Source organism: Diorhabda sublineata, chromosome 6 (genome assembly GCF_026230105.1).
Source record: "Diorhabda sublineata isolate icDioSubl1.1 chromosome 6, icDioSubl1.1, whole genome shotgun sequence".
Lineage (NCBI taxonomy): Eukaryota > Metazoa > Arthropoda > Insecta > Coleoptera > Chrysomelidae > Diorhabda > Diorhabda sublineata.
The window spans coordinates 194,756-216,279 of record NC_079479.1 but is presented as its reverse complement, the minus strand read 5'-3'; the positions used below and the strand labels follow the sequence as shown (position 1 = coordinate 216,279).

Here is a 21,524-nt window from a genome sequence, read left to right as displayed (position 1 = left end):
AAGACAAAACAAGACAAAACGACAAGATAAAACAAGACAAAACAAGACAAAATAAGACAAAACATGGCAAAACAAGACAAAAAAGACAAAACAAGACAAAACAAGACAAAACAAGACAAAACAAGACAAAACGACAAGATAAAACAAGACAAAACAAGACAAAACAAGACAAAACAAGACAAAATAAGACAAAACATGGCAAAACAAGACAAAACAAGACAAAACAACAAGACAAAAAAACAAGAAGACAAGAGGATTGAACTCTTGATTGACTATAAGTGTATGTTGATATTTCTTAGGGGACCGGATTAATCGGTTCCGTTTTGTGGAGTTTAGCGAAATGAAATCTCCCGCGTTGATTTTCCGAAAGGTCTACCACTGAGATTTGGAATAATAATTTGGATAGTACACAATGAGGAGACACGAGGCATAGAGGACAATTCGTTTCCATTAAGCGGTCGAATTGAAGAGCATCGCGACGGGGTGTCTCCTGATTAAACTCCAAACGGGGAGATGAACAATCGTCACCGCAAAGATATATATATATATATATATATATATATATATATATATATATATATATATATATATATATACATCGGATGCGATGGTCGTGCGGTTTAAATAACAACGCGGATCTGTAAAAGTTGATTATCCAGCTGGAGTCGAAATTTTTTTTTTATAATAATAGACACATAAAATGTAAATAACGCGTTCAATTAAGTCGACGACTTTTCAAAATATACGGTCCGAATTGGAATTAATCTTTCGGGGTGCGAACTTAATGGGTTTGTTTTTCAAATTTATAACGTCGGTAAAATTCTTTAAAACGGATCGGATGCCGCGTAATGTCGTCACGTCTTGATTTATTATTAATAGTAGTAATTTCTTAAAACTAATTCCCCGAATCCTAATTAGCATTCCGAACGCGTCTTAATTTACACCAGGATGTAAAACGATAGCGCACATTTTTTCTTTTTTTCTTCTAAAAACATTGAATCATTTATAACTTTATTCGACGTCCTATATACAGAAGATAAAGATAATAATTATTTGTTTTGTTTATTCGAACCTTCTTATTTACCCCTAATTTATCTTACCCCATTTACGGGACGAGATCTCAAAAGCTGCATAACAGATTTACTGCACCGCGATCAATGGATAATATTATTGAATAAAATTTGTCATATAAAGCTCCCTCGCATTAAGCAAATCATTTTCAAGCTTGTATAGAATCCCATCGGGGTAATTTATTTCTGGTGTCGTTAAGCATCCCTTTACGCTAACAGGGGTTGAAATTACGGCACCGACTCGGAGGGGCGTCTAGCTAGAAAACATTATTTGTGTAATAAAATATATTTAGTGTAGTTTTAGGGAAAATAATAAATTCATTTGGTTTTTCTAGATATCTCTCTTTAACGTATATTCAATCGAACGTTAACGTTCATCGAATAATTACGATTGTTCGTCGGAAATCGTGTGAAATTTCGAAACAAATCGGCGGTTCTTCCACATTTTTTGGCTATTTTGATGTTTTGTCTTATTTCTAACCGCCTAATTTCCTTTTTAATGTATGTAATTAACTATCCGATGTATTTGACACCCGGTTTAGGAAAAACCAACATTCACGAACCCAAACGAAACATTTTAAAGCCTATATCTCGTTGGAGCTACGCTGCTCATAGAGTTTCGGCACACGCGACTAAATTATAATTTTTGAAAATCATTTTCTTATTGTTTTATAACAGAATAATCCCGAGTTTAACCTTGTAAAGGTCCTTATAAGGCTTTATTATTTGATACATTGCACTAAAACGATCTCTAAAAGGAATTTTTCGAAAATCAATTGGTTTTTTATTGAATACGGCCCTTAGGAAGGAAATTTCGAAAAAAATCGGCGGTTCTTCCACTTTTTTTGTCTATTTTGATGTTTTGTCCTATTTGACACCCGGTTTAGGAAAAACCAATACACACGAACCCAAACGAGACATTTTAAAGCCTAGATCTCGTTGGAGCTACGCTGCTCATAGAGTTTCGACACACGCGACTAAATTATAATTTTTGAAAATCATTTTCTTATTGTTTTATAACAGAATAATCCCGAGTTTAACCTTGTAAAGGTCCTTATAAGGCTTGATTATTTGATACATTGCACTAAAACGATTTCTAAAAGGAATTTTTCGAAAATCAATTGGTTTTTTATTGAACGCAGCCCTTAGGAAGGAAATTTCGAAAAAAATCGGCGGCTCTTCCACTTTTTTTTGTCTATTTTGATGTTTTGTCCTATTTGACACCCGGTTTAGGAAAAACCAATACACACGAACCCAAACGAGACATTTTAAAGCCTAGATTTCGTTGGAGCTACGCTGCTCATAGAGTTTCGGCACACGCGACTAAATTATAATTTTTGAAAATCATTTTCTTATTGTTTTATAACAGAATAATCCCGAGTTTAACCTTGTAAAGGTCCTTATAAGGCTTTATTATTTGATACATTGCACTAAAACGATCTCTAAAAGGAATTTTTCGAAAATCAATTGGTTTTTTATTGAATACGGCCCTTAGGAAGGAAATTTCGAAAAAAATCGGCGGTTCTTCCACTTTTTTTGTCTATTTTGATGTTTTGTCCTATTTGACACCCGGTTTAGGAAAAACCAATACACACAAACCCAACCGGTACATTTTAAAGCCTACATCTCGTTGGAGCTACGCTGCTCATAGAGTTTCGACACACGCGACTAAATTATAATTTTTGAAAATCATTTTCTTATTGTTTTCTAACAGAAAAATCCCGAGTTTAACCTTGTAAAGGTCCTTATAAGGCTTGATTATTTGATACATTGCACTAAAACGATTTCTAAAAGGAATTTTTCGAAAATCAATTGGTTTTTTATTGAACGCAGCCCTTAGGAAGGAAATTTCGAAAAAAATCGGCGGCTCTTCCACTTTTTTTTGTCTATTTTGATGTTTTGTCCTATTTGACACCCGGTTTAGGAAAAACCAATACACACAAACCCAAACGGTACATTTTAAAGCCTACATCTCGTTGGAGCTACGCTGCTCATAGAGTTTCGGCACACGCGACTAAATTATAATTTTTGAAAATCATTTTCTTATTGTTTTATAACAGAAAAATCCCGAGTTTAACCTTGTAAAGGTCCTTATAAGGCTTGATTATTTGATACATTGCACTAAAACGATTTCTAAAAGGAATTTTTCGAAAATCAATTGGTTTTTTATTGAACGCAGCCCTTAGGAAGGAAATTTCGAAAAAAATCGGCGGTTCTTCCACTTTTTTTGTCTATTTTGATGTTTTGTCCTATTTGACACCCGGTTTAGGAAAAACCAATACACACAAACCAAAACGGTACATTTTAAAGCCTACATCTCGTTGGAGCTACGCTGCTCATAGAGTTTCGACACACGCGACTAAATTATAATTTTTGAAAATCATTTTCATAGTTTTTTTTTCAAAATTTTTCAAAAATCAAATGGTATTTTATTGAACGCAGTCCTTAGGAAGAAAGAGACATGTAGGTCTTGAGATCATTGCCCAAATGCGTTGAAACAACTGCCGGATTTTATTTAAGATTAATCAGAAACATTTAATCACTCGAAATCCTTAATATATCTTTAATTTTTTTTTCTAATATATGGATCATCGTAGAAAAACTGTATCAACAGCTTTCGTGAAACTTTTTGAACAATTATGTTTGACAGTTCAGGAAAAATTAGGTTAGGATATCAGATTTTACGAAGGGCTCAATATAGGTCCAGATTCGGGCCAAGTATGTACAATTCTACTCCTAGTTTGGAAGCTGTTATTGACCCGGACTTGGTGGGACTCTGGATTGGTTGTTTACGTTGTTTAAGTTCGGGAGCTCTTACACGGGAGTGTCAAAGAAGTATTAAAATAAAAAGAATAAACGATATTTATCGATTTATAGGGATTTTAGTCGCCAGTAGTTGGCAACACTGTTTAAGACAGCGGATTCTAGTGACAGATCGTTTTTCATAGACAAAATGTTTTATTTCGATCATAATTTATTATGTTTTATATTAAATTGCCGTGACGGAAATATCCCGAGCTCAAAGACGTTTTAATATTTCTCGTCAAATGTACCGTGTACGCGAGTTATAATATTTTCACACCTACTACTATGATATATATATTTCGAACAACTCCTTCGATAGTAAACGACTCGAAAGAAAACGCGTTTTGATTTACTACGCCGTGACAGTTCGTTCTTGTTAGACCGTGTCATATCACGAAAAAAAGAAAAAAAAAAAAACGTTTCGGATGTCGAGTTTGAGAATATCTTCCAGATAAATGGCCGCTTTCGTCGCATCCAACTATTTAAATTGCTGTGAAAAATCGCCGCGATTCTTCACAATTAAGAGGCGTTTACTTTTGGTTTATGTTAACGAGACAAAATTAGATTCGGTCATTATTATTTTCGAGAATGTATGTGGTTTTCGTTCTCGACATTTATTTAAATAGAATTGTAGAAAAACTGGATGATTTAAAGTCAAAAATACGTGCAGACACGCATCAATTACCAAATTTTGTTTAGATATCAAAATTTGCGACATTTTCGAAAAAAAATTTGACGAAACCTTCGAATTATAACTTTTAGTTGTTTTTTCTTATCGAAATTCCACTACTGAAAGATATTAATATGAAAAATAATTATTAAACTTATCAAATTGAAGATTTCCGGTATTTTACTTCATTTATTAACCCTGTAAAACATTTTAACTGTTATTTGGATCATATTTACCACGTTAAAGTCTAGTTTTTCCATTTCTCAATCGATCTTTTTCAAATTTCAGAAAAAATACAGTCGAAAATATCCCCACGGGGGTTTGTCAAAAATCATCACTTTTCCAGTATTTCTAGATAACTTTGAACCCCCTGTATATTCCTTAGAGGATAGCACCAATTATTTATAAAATATAATTTATTTTCGAACCATTTTTCGATCGAAAAATCATAGATTTAACCTTAAATTATTTTTTTATATATTTGTAACCTTCCCTCGTACATTTCAAGATATTGAATGGTAAAAATACACTTCGTGAGGTACTAGAAATCGACCCACTATAAAAATTATTCGCACTAAACACCCAAATTATTGATTCAATCCAAAATGGATCTGGTTAGCGAGTTGTTGTTAGAGATTTGGATAAAACGACCCGCGCGGCGATTCGAACGACGTTATGAGGTAACCGGATTCGTTTATAGACGAACTGGAACTAAAAAAAAATTTGTCTCTTCATCATTTGAATTGGAAATTTGAGTACATTGGAGACGAATTCAAGGTGATACACCACCAGGAGGTTCTCGGGTTATGGAGTAGCCAGTATATAGTCCCGATCTAAATCCGATAGAACATTTATGCGATGTCTAATCTAATTCAATCATTTATGTCTAATCATAAAAGAAATGTTATTAAAGTTATTAATAATAAAGTAAAAATTTTACGTGTGTAGTTGTATAGTTATTATTGACTTTTCCTCGTATATAAGGTAGATGAAATAAATAAAACATCGTGTCGTGATTTTAAATGATTTTTTTTTATATTCAACGTGTTCACAAAAGCTCTTAGATAATAATTTACAATTTACAGAAAATACAGAATTTTTGGCAAAGAGAAACATTTTTTTTTAACTGATATAAATTATCGAAAAACAATTTATTTTTTCAAAATATATTGAAGCGAAAATCCCGAAACAGTTTTTTATTATACAAATAAAAAATGTACTTTGACATTTACTTGTATAAATCAGAAGATTCGTTATTTAAATTAATACGTAAAATTAAAAAAGAAGAAGAAAATGGTAAAATAAAATATTTGATATGTGTTTTAAAGTTTCTCGTTCACCATAAACTTACACATAAATTTTTTTTTATATATATATATAATATATACAGAAACATAAGTAAATATTAATAATTAATTAACGGTATTTTCATTATTACTTTGTGACATTTAGTACTCCATTTTGTATTTTCTTTACGTCAACATCGAAAAGACATTTCGAAGTAACTGTCAAACAGAAAACGTTAAAAACTTAATAATAAAATACTTAATTCGATCTATTTAGGAATTTAACACAGTCCAGTTTGAAAATTACTCGATTTAAAAAAAAAAAAAATTTTTCAGTTTGTTGTCTATGTGATATCGAAACACGTAATAGTCGAGTGGACGCGTTTTCAAAATGAATATTCACGAATATTCCCCGCTACCAAACGTAGTAGACGTACCGGAAATTTTTAATAACGGGCTCTGTTAACGACGCGCCGTCTAACAACTAAACACAGTCCAGTTTGAAAACTACTCGATTTAAAAAAAAAAAAATTTTTCAGTTTGTTGTGTATGTGATATCGAAACACGTAATAGTCGAGTGGACGCGTTTTCAAAATGAATATTCACGAATATTCCCCGCTACCAAACGTAGTAGACGTACCGGAAATTTTTAATAACGGGCTCTGTTAACGACGCGCCGTCTAACAACTAAACACAGTCCAGTTTGAAAACTACTCGATTTAAAAAAAAAAAAATTTTTCAGTTTGTTGTGTATGTGATATCGAAACACGTAATAGTCGAGTGGACGCGTTTTCAAAATGAATATTCACGAATATTCCCCGCTACCAAACGTAGTAGACGTACCGGAAATTTTTAATAACGGGCTCTGTTAACGACGCGCCGTCTAACAACTAAACACAGTCCAGTTTGAAAACTACTCGATTTAAAAAAAAAAAAATTTTTCAGTTTGTTGTGTATGTGATATCGAAACACGTAATAGTCGAGTGGACGCGTTTTCAAAATGAATATTCACGAATATTCCCCGCTACCAAACGTAGTAGACGTACCGGAAATTTTTAATAACGGGCTCTGTTAACGACGCGCCGTCTAACAACTAAACACAGTCCAGTTTGAAAACTACTCGATTTAAAAAAAAAAAAATTTTTCAGTTTGTTGTGTATGTGATATCGAAACACGTAATAGTCGAGTGGACGCGTTTTCAAAATGAATATTCACGAATATTCCCCGCTACCAAACGTAGTAGACGTACCGGAAATTTTTAATAACGGGCTCTGTTAACGACGCGCCGTCTAACAACTAAACACAGTCCAGTTTGAAAACTACTCGATTTAAAAAAAAAAAAATTTTTCAGTTTGTTGTGTATGTGATATCGAAACACGTAATAGTCGAGTGGACGCGTTTTCAAAATGAATATTCACGAATATTCCCCGCTACCAAACGTAGTAGACGTACCGGAAATTTTTAATAACGGGCTCTGTTAACGACGCGCCGTCTAACAACTAAACACAGTCCAGTTTGAAAACTACTCGATTTAAAAAAAAAAAAATTTTTCAGTTTGTTGTGTATGTGATATCGAAACACGTAATAGTCGAGTGGACGCGTTTTCAAAATGAATATTCACGAATATTCCCCGCTACCAAACGTAGTAGACGTACCGGAAATTTTTAATAACGGGCTCTGTTAACGACGCGCCGTCTAACAACTAAACACAGTCCAGTTTGAAAACTACTCGATTTAAAAAAAAAAAAATTTTTCAGTTTGTTGTGTATGTGATATCGAAACACGTAATAGTCGAGTGGACGCGTTTTCAAAATGAATATTCACGAATATTCCCCGCTACCAAACGTAGTAGACGTACCGGAAATTTTTAATAACGGGCTCTGTTAACGACGCGCCGTCTAACAACTAAACACAGTCCAGTTTGAAAACTACTCGATTTAAAAAAAAAAAAATTTTTCAGTTTGTTGTGTATGTGATATCGAAACACGTAATAGTCGAGTGGACGCGTTTTCAAAATGAATATTCACGAATATTCCCCGCTACCAAACGTAGTAGACGTACCGGAAATTTTTAATAACGGGCTCTGTTAACGACGCGCCGTCTAACAACTAAACACAGTCCAGTTTGAAAACTACTCGATTTAAAAAAAAAAAAATTTTTCAGTTTGTTGTGTATGTGATATCGAAACACGTAATAGTCGAGTGGACGCGTTTTCAAAATGAATATTCACGAATATTCCCCGCTACCAAATGTAGTAGACGTACCGGAAATTTTTAATAACGGGCTCTGTTAACGACGCGCCGTCTAACAACTAACGAACGTCTTCTCCGAGCACTTAACGGGGATGATTTCGATGGCAGATTCGAATTTTGTCAGTAATACTTCGGGGGAGGTATTTAATCCTGATGATTTGCGCGGGAAAAAGAAAATTTTCGATATTAGATCAACTCGAACGGATGATTTATTGTAAATATCACAAAGTTGTACGCCGTTTTTTTATAAAATGTTTATTTACAAAACTTTTAATTATAACAAAATATCACTTTCGTCGTGGGGTGGGGAGGGGCCGCACGCTAGCGTGGATAACTAGGGTAGAGCAGCGTAGGGCCCCACCTGCCTCAAACTAATCCCGGAGGTTTAACGTCCAAGCCCGTCACCATATCTAAGCCCATGTTGGACGGAGGCGGCGGCGTTTGATTAATCGAAGCCGGCGAATTGACGTTATTCGTCAAATCGCTTTGACTATTTTCCTCCGAATCGCTGCAACTATCCGAACTACCTTTTTTGCCGTTACCGTTGTGCGTTTTGACGTGCTTGGCCAAATGATCGGATCTCATGAAGCGTTTATTGCACACCGGACAAGCGAATCGTTTTTCGCCGGTGTGCGTTCTCAAATGCCTCTGCAATTCGTCGGATCTGGTGAATCTTTTGCCGCAAAACAACCAATTACAAACGAACGGTCTTTCGCCCGTATGCCATCTAAGATGCGCTTTCAAATGCGACGTTTTCCCGTAGACTTTCCCGCAACCGGGTATATGACAACTATGTATGTTTTTCTTTCTCAAATGAACCCCCGCCGGGCCCAATCTTTCGGCTTCCTGGCAATTGGGGCAATCGCAAGTAGCTCGACCGGTGTATCGTCTTTGAGATCTGGGCGAAGGTACTTGCGGAGGTAGTCCTCCCGTAGCGCCGCCGGTAGGAGAAGGCGTCGAACCGGTGGCGTGTAAACCGAACGAAGATTGGGCGCCAGGTAACATCGATTTGTAAGTATCTTGCAAAAGGTGTTGACCGGACGAAAGTAAATGATTAGAAGCGGCTAAAGAATGCGTCAAACTCGAATAATCCGGCGAATAATTGGCCGCCATTTGAGCGTGCATACCCGCCGCCGCCGCTCCGCTCATATCCAACCAGCTACCCGCGGTCGAATGGACGTCCCACCAAGCGTTCGCCGAAGCTACGGTATCGCTTTTGATACCGGAATGATGGGTGGCGGTGGACATCGTATTAAACGGCCACGTTTCGTAAGGGTGTCTCGAATAAACCGATCCCAAAGCGGTATGATGAGCTGTGGCGGCTCCTTCCACTTTCCCCAATAGAGAACTTTGATGATGATGATGATGGTGTACGTGGGAATTGTCGGCTACGGCCGGCGATTGAGTAGTGGCTCCGGGGAAATAAAGATCGCTTCCGTAGGAGGAAGCTGTTGTCGGAACGCTCGAACACGACGTCATTATCGATCTGGAGGAGTACGTCGGATTAGAAGCGGACGATGATCTTTGGGACGATAACGAATTCGATGACGACGAAACGCATGTGCTGCCGGGCGACGGAGCTCCTTGCGGACTCTTCTTCCACGGATGGAAACCTTTACCGACGGCCGCGTCGGCTAACGGAGGCGGCGATTTATTGGATAGTTTATTGCACTGGGCAGCCAACATCGCCAAAGGTGTACCGCGAAGACTAGGATGATCCTGGAACAATAGAAAAAATTCGTATCAAAATTTCGTTCCGTCAAATTATAATATATTGCATAAAATTCGGCGACACTTCATTTCATTTCATTTCATTAGGGTATAATTTATTCGATTCATCGATATTTATAACCTAAACATATTTATAATTTGGTAATCGTCCAAAAAAACGTCTTCGAATCTTTTAAAACGACTTTTAATCCAAAAAAAAGTTGTTCGTTGACGTTTCTTCGAATATATTGACGTCTGTCTATTAAACTGTCAACTGTCAATTTTGAAGTTCATTTTAAGACGATTTTCAATCCAAAAAAAAAGTTGTTCGTTGACGTTTCTTCGAATATATTGACGTCTGTCTATTAAACTGTCAACTGTCAATTTTGAAGTTCATTTTAAGACGATTTTCAATCCAAAAAAAAAGTTGCTCGTTGACGTTTCTTCGAATATATTGACGTCTGTCTATTAAACTGTCAACTGTCAATTTTGAAGTTCATTTTAAGACGATTTTCAATCCAAAAAAAAGTTGTTCGTTGACGTTTCTTCGAATATATTGACGTCTGTCTATTAAACTGTCAACTGTCAATTTTGAAGTTCATTTTAAGACGATTTTCAATCCAAAAAAAAAGTTGTTCGTTGACGTTTCTTCGAATATATTGACGTCTGTCTATTAAACTGTCAACTGTCAATTTTGAAGTTCATTTTAAGACGATTTTCAATCCAAAAAAAAAGTTGTTCGTTGACGTTTCTTCGAATATATTGACGTCTGTCTATTAAACTGTCAACTGTCAATTTTGAAGTTCATTTTAAGACGATTTTCAATCCAAAAAAAAAGTTGTTCGTTGACGTTTCTTCGAATATATTGACGTCTGTCTATTAAACTGTCAACTGTCAATTTTGAAGTTCATTTTAAGACGATTTTCAATCCAAAAAAAAGTTGTTCGTTGACGTTTCTTCGAATATATTGACGTCTGTCTATTAAACTGTCAACTGTCAATTTTGAAGTTCATTTTAAGACGATTTTCAATCCAAAAAAAAAGTTGTTCGTTGACGTTTCTTCGAATATATTGACGTCTGTCTATTAAACTGTCAACTGTCAATTTTGAAGTTCATTTTAAGACGATTTTCAATCCAAAAAAAAGTTGTTCGTTGACGTTTCTTCGAATATATTGACGTCTGTCTATTAAACTGTCAACTGTCAATTTTGAAGTTCATTTTAAGACGATTTTCAATCCAAAAAAAAAGTTGTTCGTTGACGTTTCTTCGAATATATTGACGTCTGTCTATTAAACTGTCAACTGTCAATTTTGAAGTTCATTTTAAGACGATTTTCAATCCAAAAAAAAAGTTGCTCGTTGACGTTTCTTCGAATATATTGACGTCTGTCTATTAAACTGTCAACTGTCAATTTTGAAGTTCATTTTAAGACGATTTTCAATCCAAAAAAAAAGTTGTTCGTTGACGTTTCTTCGAATATATTGACGTCTGTCTATTAAACTGTCAACTGTCAATTTTGAAGTTCATTTTAAGACGATTTTCAATCCAAAAAAAAAGTTGTTCGTTGACGTTTCTTCGAATATATTGACGTCTGTCTATTAAACTGTCAACTGTCAATTTTGAAGTTCATTTTAAGACGATTTTCAATCCAAAAAAAAAGTTGTTCGTTGACGTTTCTTCGAATATATTGACGTCTGTCTATTAAACTGTCAACTGTCAATTTTGAAGTTCATTTTAAGACGATTTTCAATCCAAAAAAAAAGTTGTTCGTTGACGTTTCTTCGAATATATTGACGTCTGTCTATTAAACTGTCAACTGTCAATTTTGAAGTTCATTTTAAGACGATTTTCAATCCAAAAAAAAGTTGTTCGTTGACGTTTCTTCGAATATATTGACGTCTCTCTATTAAACTGTCAACTGTCAATTTTGAAGTTCATTTTAAGACGATTTTCAATCCAAAAAAAAGTTGTTCGTTGACGTTTCTTCGAATATATTGACGTCTGTCTATTAAACTGTCAACTGTCAATTTTGAAGTTCATTTTAAGACGATTTTCAATCCAAAAAAAAAGTTGTTCGTTGACGTTTCTTCGAATATATTGACGTCTGTCTATTAAACTGTCAACTGTCAATTTTGAAGTTCATTTTAAGACGATTTTCAATCCAAAAAAAAAGTTGTTCGTTGACGTTTCTTCGAATATATTGACGTCTGTCTATTAAACTGTCAACTGTCAATTTTGAAGTTCATTTTAAGACGATTTTCAATCCAAAAAAAAAGTTGTTCGTTGACGTTTCTTCGAATATATTGACGTCTGTCTATTAAACTGTCAACTGTCAATTTTGAAGTTCATTTTAAGACGATTTTCAATCCAAAAAAAAAGTTGTTCGTTGACGTTTCTTCGAATATATTGACGTCTGTCTATTAAACTGTCAACTGTCAATTTTGAAGTTCATTTTAAGACGATTTTCAATCCAAAAAAAAAGTTGCTCGTTGACGTTTCTTCGAATATATTGACGTCTGTCTATTAAACTGTCAACTGTCAATTTTGAAGTTCATTTTAAGACGATTTTCAATCCAAAAAAAAGTTGCTCGTTGACGTTTCTTCGAATATATTGACGTCTGTCTATTAAACTGTCAACTGTCAATTTTGAAGTTCATTTTAAGACGATTTTCAATCCAAAAAAAAAGTTGTTCGTTGACGTTTCTTCGAATATATTGACGTCTGTCTATTAAACTGTCAACTGTCAATTTTGAAGTTCATTTTAAGACGATTTTCAATCCAAAAAAAAAGTTGCTCGTTGACGTTTCTTCGAATATATTGACGTCTGTCTATTAAACTGTCAACTGTCAATTTTGAAGTTCATTTTAAGACGATTTTCAATCCAAAAAAAAAGTTGCTCGTTGACGTTTCTTCGAATATATTGACGTCTGTCTATTAAACTGTCAACTGTCAATTTTGAAGTTCATTTTAAGACGATTTTCAATCCAAAAAAAAAGTTGTTCGTTGACGTTTCTTCGAATATATTGACGTCTGTCTATTAAACTGTCAACTGTCAATTTTGAAGTTCATTTTAAGACGATTTTCAATCCAAAAAAAAAGTTGCTCGTTGACGTTTCTTCGAATATATTGACGTCTGTCTATTAAACTGTCAACTGTCAATTTTGAAGTTCATTTTAAGACGATTTTCAATCCAAAAAAAAAGTTGCTCGTTGACGTTTCTTCGAATATATTGACGTCTGTCTATTAAACTGTCAACTGTCAATTTTGAAGTTCATTTTAAGACGATTTTCAATCCAAAAAAAAAGTTGCTCGTTGACGTTTCTTCGAATATATTGACGTCTGTCTATTAAACTGTCAACTGTCAATTTTGAAGTTCATTTTAAGACGATTTTCAATCCAAAAAAAAAGTTGCTCGTTGACGTTTCTTCGAATATATTGACGTCTGTCTATTAAACTGTCAACTGTCAATTTTGAAGTTCATTTTAAGACGATTTTCAATCCAAAAAAAAAGTTGCTCGTTGACGTTTCTTCGAATATATTGACGTCTGTCTATTAAACTGTCAACTGTCAATTTTGAAGTTCATTTTAAGACGATTTTCAATCCAAAAAAAAAGTTGTTCGTTGACGTTTCTTCGAATATATTGACGTCTGTCTATTAAACTGTCAACTGTCAATTTTGAAGTTCATTTTAAGACGATTTTCAATCCAAAAAAAAAGTTGCTCGTTGACGTTTCTTCGAATATATTGACGTCTGTCTATTAAACTGTCAACTGTCAATTTTGAAGTTCATTTTAAGACGATTTTCAATCCAAAAAAAAAGTTGCTCGTTGACGTTTCTTCGAATATATTGACGTCTGTCTATTAAACTGTCAACTGTCAATTTTGAAGTTCATTTTAAGACGATTTTCAATCCAAAAAAAAAGTTGTTCGTTGACGTTTCTTCGAATATATTGACGTCTGTCTATTAAACTGTCAACTGTCAATTTTGAAGTTCATTTTAAGACGATTTTCAATCCAAAAAAAAAGTTGCTCGTTGACGTTTCTTCGAATATATTGACGTCTGTCTATTAAACTGTCAACTGTCAATTTTGAAGTTCATTTTAAGACGATTTTCAATCCAAAAAAAAAGTTGCTCGTTGACGTTTCTTCGAATATATTGACGTCTGTCTATTAAACTGTCAACTGTCAATTTTGAACGATCTATCATCATTTGTTTACCAGAAAACATCAAATCTTAGACGCAAATTCCAAAAAAAATACGTTTTTAAACGGTCCAAACATGGAATTGGTATTTTCGTAGTCCGTCCGGGCGCGTTCGAATCACTTATTTTGGTTAGGTCTTTTTCGAAAATTTTTTGGATCGACCCTCGTTTCTAGATGCGTTTTCCCGATATCTTTTTAGTTGAAATCCAATCCTAATTTGGTGAGGTTATGTTCGACCGTGACGCCGCCGTAACGATCCGAAGTTGTAAAAGGTCGAAACGTCGTAATTCGAAACGCGTCTCGAATCGACGTGGTCAGTTTTCGCCAATTAGATAAACTTTTACTATAAGTAATAGGATCTAGTTTGTTAGAGGGATTTAAGGGCTACTTCTAGGGTTTCTTTTAACGAAATAACCCCGAACGAAAATTCAAAAATTATAATTTATTATAGTATTAAAGGGTGTTTTTTTTTTGATAAATCGTCATCTCACATTTATTTTAAAATTAATAATATACAATAAATGATATATTGGGTCATGGGGTGTTTGATAGGACATTTCTCACGAATCGGTTGCTCTTTGAAAACCAATTAATGAAAAAAAAAATTGACGACTACTGAATACACTCTATAAAGAATAGTAGACTTATTGTTTGACTTGACGGGGGTCTAAAATCTTGATTGAAACTTTGACAGACTGATGCAAAGGATACGTCACGTTTCAATTTACTATTAAAGTCATTTTTTAAGTCACGTTGCTATCTAATACATTGTTTTATCTATGGATCAATAGAAATATAGAAAAATGTTAAAATTTCTGTAAATGTAATAATTAATCGATATTATTTATACAAAAATGTATTTATTGATGGATAATATTTCGAAATAATCGATTATATCAAATGACAGCTTGCGTCAACGTCAAAAATGTATAATTAAGCCACGACGTACGTTCAAACACATAGATAAATAAAATTCGAGTCGCGGGTCGCTAGAAATATAGAAAAACAACGATTTTCGTTAAAATTTCGATAAATGTAATAATTAATCGATTTTATTCATACAAAAATGTATTTATTGATGAATAATATTTCGAAATAATCGATTATTTCGAATGACGGGTTGCGTCAACGTCAAAAATGTATAATTAAACCTCGACGTACGTTCAAACAAATAGATAAATAAAATTCGAGTCGCGGGTCACTAGAAATATAGAAAAACAACGATTTTCGTTAAAATTTCGATAAATGTAATAATTAATCGATTTTATTCATACAAAAATGTATTTATATATGAATAATATGTCGAAATAATCGATTAATTCGAATGACGGGTTGCGTCAACGTCAAAAATGTATAATTAAACCACGACGTACGTTCAAACACATAGATAAATAAAATTCGAGTCGCGGGTCGCTAGAAATATAGAAAAACAACGATTTTCGTTAAAATTTCGATAAACGTAATAATTAATCGATTTTATTCATACAAAAATGTATTTATATATGAATAATATGTCGAAATAATCGATTAATTCGAATGACGGGTTGCGTCAACGTCAAAAATGTATAATTAAACCTCGACGTACGTTCAAACAAATAGATAAATAAAATTCGAGTCGCGGGTCACTAGAAATATAGAAAAACAACGATTTTCGTTAAAATTTCGATAAATGTAATAATTAATCGATTTTATTCATACAAAAATGTATTTATATATGAATAATATGTCGAAATAATCGATTAATTCGAATGACGGGTTGCGTCAACGTCAAAAATGTATAATTAAACCACGACGTACGTTCAAACACATAGATAAATAAAATTCGAGTCGCGGGTCGCTAGAAATATAGAAAAACAACGATTTTCGTTAAAATTTCGATAAACGTAATAATTAATCGATTTTATTCATACAAAAATGTATTTATATATGAATAATATGTCGAAATAATCGATTAATTCGAATGACGGGTTGCGTCAACGTCAAAAATGTATAATTAAACCTCGACGTACGTTCAAACAAATAGATAAATAAAATTCGAGTCGCGGGTCACTAGAAATATAGAAAAACAACGATTTTCGTTAAAATTTCGATAAATGTAATAATTAATCGATTTTATTCATACAAAAATGTATTTATATATGAATAATATGTCGAAATAATCGATTAATTCGAATGACGGGTTGCGTCAACGTCAAAAATGTATAATTAAACCTCGACGTACGTTCAAACAAATAGATAAATAAAATTCGAGTCGCGGGTCACTAGAAATATAGAAAAACAACGATTTTCGTTAAAATTTCGATAAATGTAATAATTAATCGATTTTATTCATACAAAAATGTATTTATATATGAATAATATGTCGAAATAATCGATTAATTCGAATGACGGGTTGCGTCAACGTCAAAAATGTATAATTAAACCTCGACGTACGTTCAAACAAATAGATAAATAAAATTCGAGTCGCGGGTCACTAGAAATATAGAAAAACAACGATTTTCGTTAAAATTTCGATAAACGTAATAATTAATCGATTTTATTCATACAAAAATGTATTTATATATGAATAATATGTCGAAATAATCGATTAATTCGAATGACGGGTTGCGTCAACGTCAAAAATGTATAATTAAACCTCGACGTACGTTCAAACAAATAGATAAATAAAATTCGAGTCGCGGGTCACTAGAAATATAGAAAAACAACGATTTTCGTTAAAATTTCGATAAATGTAATAATTAATCGATTTTATTCATACAAAAATGTATTTATATATGAATAATATGTCGAAATAATCGATTAATTCGAATGACGGGTTGCGTCAACGTCAAAAATGTATAATTAAACCTCGACGTACGTTCAAACAAATAGATAAATAAAATTCGAGTCGCGGGTCACTAGAAATATAGAAAAACAACGATTTTCGTTAAAATTTCGATAAACGTAATAATTAATCGATTTTATTCATACAAAAATGTATTTATATATGAATAATATGTCGAAATAATCGATTAATTCGAATGACGGGTTGCGTCAACGTCAAAAATGTATAATTAAACCTCGACGTACGTTCAAACAAATAGATAAATAAAATTCGAGTCGCGGGTCACTAGAAATATAGAAAAACAACGATTTTCGTTAAAATTTCGATAAACGTAATAATTAATCGATTTTATTCATACAAAAATGTATTTATATATGAATAATATGTCGAAATAATCGATTAATTCGAATGACGGGTTGCGTCAACGTCAAAAATGTATAATTAAACCTCGACGTACGTTCAAACAAATAGATAAATAAAATTCGAGTCGCGGGTCACTAGAAATATAGAAAAACAACGATTTTCGTTAAAATTTCGATAAACGTAATAATTAATCGATTTTATTCATACAAAAATGTATTTATATATGAATAATATGTCGAAATAATCGATTAATTCGAATGACGGGTTGCGTCAACGTCAAAAATGTATAATTAAACCTCGACGTACGTTCAAACAAATAGATAAATAAAATTCGAGTCGCGGGTCACTAGAAATATAGAAAAACAACGATTTTCGTTAAAATTTCGATAAATGTAATAATTAATCGATTTTATTCATACAAAAATGTATTTATATATGAATAATATGTCGAAATAATCGATTAATTCGAATGACGGGTTGCGTCAACGTCAAAAATGTATAATTAAACCACGACGTACGTTCAAACACATAGATAAATAAAATTCGAGTCGCGGGTCGCTAGAAATATAGAAAAACAACGATTTTCGTTAAAATTTCGATAAACGTAATAATTAATCGATTTTATTCATACAAAAATGTATTTATATATGAATAATATGTCGAAATAATCGATTAATTCGAATGACGGGTTGCGTCAACGTCAAAAATGTATAATTAAACCTCGACGTACGTTCAAACAAATAGATAAATAAAATTCGAGTCGCGGGTCACTAGAAATATAGAAAAACAACGATTTTCGTTAAAATTTCGATAAACGTAATAATTAATCGATTTTATTCATACAAAAATGTATTTATATATGAATAATATGTCGAAATAATCGATTAATTCGAATGACGGGTTGCGTCAACGTCAAAAATGTATAATTAAACCTCGACGTACGTTCAAACAAATAGATAAATAAAATTCGAGTCGCGGGTCACTAGAAATATAGAAAAACAACGATTTTCGTTAAAATTTCGATAAATGTAATAATTAATCGATTTTATTCATACAAAAATGTATTTATATATGAATAATATGTCGAAATAATCGATTAATTCGAATGACGGGTTGCGTCAACGTCAAAAATGTATAATTAAACCTCGACGTACGTTCAAACAAATAGATAAATAAAATTCGAGTCGCGGGTCACTAGAAATATAGAAAAACAACGATTTTCGTTAAAATTTCGATAAACGTAATAATTAATCGATTTTATTCATACAAAAATGTATTTATATATGAATAATATTTCGAAATAATCGATTAATTCGAATGACGGGTTGCGTCAACGTCAAAAATGTATAATTAAACCACGACGTACGTTCAAACACATAGATAAATAAAATTCGAGTCGCGGGTCGCTAGAAATATAGAAAAACAACGATTTTCGTTAAAATTTCGATAAACGTAATGATTAATCGATTTTATTCATACAAAAATGTATTTATATATGAATAATATGTCGAAATAATCGATTAATTCGAATGACGGGTTGCGTCAACGTCAAAAATGTATAATTAAACCTCGACGTACGTTCAAACAAATAGATAAATAAAATTCGAGTCGCGGGTCACTAGAAATATAGAAAAACAACGATTTTCGTTAAAATTTCGATAAACGTAATAATTAATCGATTTTATTCATACAAAAATGTATTTATATATGAATAATATGTCGAAATAATCGATTAATTCGAATGACGGGTTGCGTCAACGTCAAAAATGTATAATTAAACCTCGACGTACGTTCAAACAAATAGATAAATAAAATTCGAGTCGCGGGTCACTAGAAATATAGAAAAACAACGATTTTCGTTAAAATTTCGATAAACGTAATAATTAATCGATTTTATTCATACAAAAATGTATTTATATATGAATAATATGTCGAAATAATCGATTAATTCGAATGACGGGTTGCGTCAACGTCAAAAATGTATAATTAAACCTCGACGTACGTTCAAACAAATAGATAAATAAAATTCGAGTCGCGGGTCACTAGAAATATAGAAAAACAACGATTTTCGTTAAAATTTCGATAAATGTAATAATTAATCGATTTTATTCATACAAAAATGTATTTATATATGAATAATATGTCGAAATAATCGATTAATTCGAATGACGGGTTGCGTCAACGTCAAAAATGTATAATTAAACCACGACGTACGTTCAAACACATAGATAAATAAAATTCGAGTCGCGGGTCGCTAGAAATATAGAAAAACAACGATTTTCGTTAAAATTTCGATAAACGTAATAATTAATCGATTTTATTCATACAAAAATGTATTTATATATGAATAATATGTCGAAATAATCGATTAATTCGAATGACGGGTTGCGTCAACGTCAAAAATGTATAATTAAACCTCGACGTACGTTCAAACAAATAGATAAATAAAATTCGAGTCGCGGGTCACTAGAAATATAGAAAAACAACGATTTTCGTTAAAATTTCGATAAACGTAATAATTAATCGATTTTATTCATACAAAAATGTATTTATATATGAATAATATGTCGAAATAATCGATTAATTCGAATGACGGGTTGCGTCAACGTCAAAAATGTATAATTAAACCACGACGTACGTTCAAACACATAGATAAATAAAATTCGAGTCGCGGGTCGCTAGAAATATAGAAAAACAACGATTTTCGTTAAAATTTCGATAAACGTAATAATTAATCGATTTTATTCATACAAAAATGTATTTATATATGAATAATATGTCGAAATAATCGATTAATTCGAATGACGGGTTGCGTCAACGTCAAAAATGTATAATTAAACCTCGACGTACGTTCAAACAAATAGATAAATAAAATTCGAGTCGCGGGTCACTAGAAATATAGAAAAACAACGATTTTCGTTAAAATTTCGATAAACGTAATAATTAATCGATTTTATTCATACAAAAATGTATTTATATATGAATAATATGTCGAAATAATCGATTAATTCGAATGACGGGTTGCGTCAACGTCAAAAATGTATAATTAAACCACGACGTACGTTCAAACACATAGATAAATAAAATTCGAGTCGCGGGTCGCTAGAAATATAGAAAAACAACGATTTTCGTTAAAATTTCGATAAACGTAATAATTAATCGATTTTATTCATACAAAAATGTATTTATTGATGAATAATATTTCGAAATAATCGATTAATTCGAATGACGGGTTGCGTTAACGTCAAAAATGTATAATTAAACCTCGACGTACGTTCAAACAAATAGATAAATAAAATTCGAGTCGCGGGTCACTAGAAATATAGAAAAACAACGATTTTCGTTAAAATTTCGATAAACGTAATAATTAATCGATTTTATTCATACAAAAATGTATTTATATATGAATAATATGTCGAAATAATCGATTAATTCGAATGACGGGTTGCGTCAACGTCAAAAATGTATAATTAAACCTCGACGTACGTTCAAACACATAGATAAATAAAATTCGAGTCGCGGGTCACTAGAAATATAGAAAAACAACGATTTTCGTTAAAATTTCGATAAACGTAATAATTAATCGATTTTATTCATACAAAAATGTATTTATTGATGAATAATATTTCGAAATAATCGATTAATTCGAATGACGGGTTGCGTTAACGTCAAAAATGTATAATTAAACCTCGACGTACGTTCAAACAAATAGATAAATAAAATTCGAGTCGCGGGTCACTAGAAATATAGAAAAACAACGATTTTCGTTAAAATTTCGATAAACGTAATAATTAATCGATTTTATTCATACAAAAATGTATTTATATATGAATAATATGTCGAAATAATCGATTAATTCGAATGACGGGTTGCGTCAACGTCAAAAATGTATAATTAAACCTCGACGTACGTTCAAACACATAGATAAATAAAATTCGAGTCGCGGGTCACTAGAAATATAGAAAAACAACGATTTTCGTTAAAATTTCGATAAATGTAATAATTAATCGATTTTATTCATACAAAAATGTATTTATTGATGAATAATATTTCGAAATAATCGATTAATTCGAATGACGGGTTGCGTCAACGTCAAAAATGTATAATTAAACCTCGACGTACGTTCAAACAAATAGATAAATAAAATTCGAGTCGCGGGTCACTAGAAATATAGAAAAACAACGATTTTCGTTAAAATTTCGATAAACGTAATAATTAATCGATTTTATTCATACAAAAATGTATTTATTGATGAATAATATTTCGAAATAATCGATTAATTCGAATGACGGGTTGCGTCAACGTCAAAAATGTATAATTAAACCTCGACGTACGTTCAAA

General features: G+C 32.3%; 1 protein-coding gene across 1 annotated transcript in view; it reads right to left on the bottom strand.

The window, feature by feature from the left end:
- Positions 1-8,267: 8,267 nt before the first annotated feature.
- LOC130445129 (transcription factor Sp9) overlaps positions 8,268-21,524 on the bottom strand; it is a 32,972-nt gene continuing 19,715 nt past the window's right edge. The window contains exon 2 of the mRNA XM_056780645.1: positions 8,268-9,802. Coding sequence (XP_056636623.1) covers positions 8,450-9,802 — 1,353 coding nt within the window. The 3' untranslated portion in view covers positions 8,268-8,449. The remainder of the gene's footprint in view (positions 9,803-21,524) is intronic.